Raw genomic sequence first — 620 nt, 5'->3', positions numbered from 1 at the left:
TTTCTTTTGCTCTTTATGTCTTGTTTAAGAAATTCTTCCCTATTCTGAGGTCATAAACATATTCTCTTATAGTTTCTTCTTAAATGCTGGATCTTTTGCTTTTCCTACTCTCTGCTCCATTTAGACTTTATTTTAGTGTATAATAAGACTGGGACCCAATTTTATGATCTTCCATATGGATAACCAATCGTTTTAGCTCCACTGTTGAATGACTTATGTTCCCCCTACAGCTTTTTTCCCCCTGCAAAAAGCTTTATTGCTTTATTGTTTCCATGTGGTCTATGGCTTGGCAAAGGGCTCCAGGGTGGTTAAAAAATTGCCTAGTAGTTGCAGAGAGAGGCTTAAGTAGAAACCCTGGCACCAGAGGGGCCTCTCCAAGGCTGCAGGGCTCCAGAGGCTGCTAGTTGTGCTTGAGGGTGAGTCTTTTGAAGAGATCCTTGCCCAGCCCAGCCTAGGGGCCAGCCAGCCTGCTAGAAGTGAGTCAGGTGGTCTCCATCTTCTTGATAAGTTTCACCTCCTTGTTCAGGAAGTGGCTTTCCAGGAAGTCATAGAGACAGGAGTCTGCGTGGGCAGAATCCAGGGAATGGAGACCCAAAAGGGCCTGGCTCAGGTTCTTCTCC

The 620-nt window shown here is 45.3% G+C and overlaps 1 protein-coding gene across 1 annotated transcript in view; it reads right to left on the bottom strand.

The window, feature by feature from the left end:
* Positions 1-481: 481 nt before the first annotated feature.
* LOC115292511 (aryl hydrocarbon receptor-like) overlaps positions 482-620 on the bottom strand; it is a 48,511-nt gene continuing 48,372 nt past the window's right edge. Inside the window, exon 11 of the mRNA XM_029940584.1 lies at positions 482-561. Within this exon, the coding sequence (XP_029796444.1) occupies positions 482-561 (80 nt within the window). The remainder of the gene's footprint in view (positions 562-620) is intronic.

Source organism: Suricata suricatta, chromosome 5 (genome assembly GCF_006229205.1).
Source record: "Suricata suricatta isolate VVHF042 chromosome 5, meerkat_22Aug2017_6uvM2_HiC, whole genome shotgun sequence".
NCBI lineage: Eukaryota > Metazoa > Chordata > Mammalia > Carnivora > Herpestidae > Suricata > Suricata suricatta.
This window is presented reverse-complemented; position numbering and strand designations above follow the sequence as displayed.